Raw genomic sequence first — 1,879 nt, 5'->3', positions numbered from 1 at the left:
GACCCATAATCAGCTCGAGTGAACAACTTGCTTCTCCTGGGTCCAAAGCTGGGTGGGGGCTGTGCAATAGCCGGGCCTCCACATTAGACTCCATGTTATGAACGTACTCTTGCGCAGTACGTAAACTATAAACGTACTCTTAATAGTACGAGGAACTTAAGTTTCCTAAATGGTTTTTAACAGTTTTATTAATTAATACCTTTTCCATTTTACATATCAGATATTTGGACAAGGCCATTAAAAAACCCCAGTAAAATACTGAACATATGATTTAATCTAATTCTATTAATAGAACTATATCTACATTCCAAATCTATCTATATCTGAAAACTTCGGTAGCGAGATGGCTCAACCGACCATAGGTTTCTAAGAACTTGCTGACTTATGGAATGTGGGTTGTGCTCGCACACAATTTGTTTCACCAAGGAAGGAAATGTTGCTGACGGATGACCGTTTAGCGGGAAAATATGTCGATGAGCCATGGTTGGTGGTTAGCGTATTGCAGAACTTGCAGACATATGAAATGTGGGCTGTGCTCGCACACCATTTGTTTCGTTTGTTGGCTTATTGTGATGCAGGAGGCGCATTGCCGCAGTCAGATGAAGTATATACGTTGGAGCTCGAGGATGAGGATGGTCAGATGAAACGACAAGTGGCGAAGCGCTTAATGGTCAAGCTCAAGAGGAGATTAGCCACGCGTCAACGCCAGATCGTATTTGAGCCTGTGCAGGAGGCTACTGAGAAGATAAGGAACAATCTGACAATTTTCGCTCGGCTGATTACTAGAGGAGGCGTCATCGCTAATCATGGATTTGAAGTGTTTTCAGAGCTAGCATGCCTCATGTTTTATTGGGCTCTTGTCAATGGAGCCGATGTACGCCGAGGCAGTGAATGCGATAATGAGGTCAATACATGACGGTATGGATTTACTCTTGGCCAGATCGTTTGTCAATGACCGAGTGCTAGGTGATAATGTGCGGCATGTTTATCGCTTGAAAGGGCTGACCAAAGTCCTGGTGGTGTTGGAGAATGTGAACATGGGTGTTGATCGGCTGATGACGTCAGCAGCACCGGCCAAAGCAGATTCATTTGGAAGCCACTATAAGATGTCAGGTACGGTAGCGGGGCTTAACGACTTGCGATCACATATTGCAACTTAGAAGCAGGACCTGTGTAGGTACATTCAGCGCAACAAGAAACCGAAAGACAAGGCACCGAAGAACAAGCATGGTCAGAAAGGTAAGGGCGAGAAGCGTCCACGTCAAGCATCAGATGAGTCTGGACTGGATCTCTCGGGTGATGAGGATCTGGTGGAGGCTAGAGCAGCTTATCATAAGTTGGTTCGTTGTCATAACTGCAAGTAGAAGTGTCACTTCAAGAAGTTCTGCCCGCAGAAGCAGAAGTGACTAGCTCGGGCAGTTGGTACGATGTTGACGGAGAAAGCTCAATCGGGCAGTGTGATTCAGGGGGCGAATGGTGCGGAGGACGTAGAGGTGTACGTGGACACGGGGGCTACTCCGAGTCTTGTTACAGAATTCTTCGCTCAGCAACAAGGTCTCAAGAATATCTTAGTTGTAGACTCCCTCCCTTTCGACACAGATGTTCTGTTAGGTTATCAGTCGGAAGGATAAGTTGGCACTCATGTGGACTGTACCGCAGACGGAGGTGATGGACTTCCTGATTGCTGAGGAGGAACGGCCTACAGTGCTTGACCCGCGGGAAAAACGGGTGCGTACTAGGCGGAGCGATGCCAGTTCTAAGCGACGCAATATTGCTGATCCAGTGCCGCAGTATTTGCGGCTAGACATCATTCGTATTCGCTTGGGTCTGTAGGCAGTGCTACGCAATGAATTTAAGGAGCAGGAGCGTCGGAACTATG

The 1,879-nt window shown here is 47.0% G+C and overlaps 1 protein-coding gene across 1 annotated transcript; it reads left to right on the top strand.

Annotated features, from left to right (window-relative positions):
• Nucleotides 1-433: 433 nt before the first annotated feature.
• SARC_00833 (hypothetical protein) lies at nt 434-916 on the top strand (the record flags this gene model as incomplete). The annotated part of the gene is made up of 1 exon (XM_014305450.1): nt 434-916. The coding sequence occupies one exon, from the start codon at nt 434-436 to the stop codon at nt 914-916; it is 483 nt and encodes a 160-aa protein (XP_014160925.1).
• Between the last annotated feature and the right edge of the window lie 963 nt (nt 917-1,879).

This window comes from Sphaeroforma arctica, assembly GCF_001186125.1.
Source record: "Sphaeroforma arctica JP610 unplaced genomic scaffold supercont1.29, whole genome shotgun sequence".
Lineage (NCBI taxonomy): Eukaryota > Ichthyosporea > Ichthyophonida > Sphaeroforma > Sphaeroforma arctica.
This window is presented reverse-complemented; position numbering and strand designations above follow the sequence as displayed.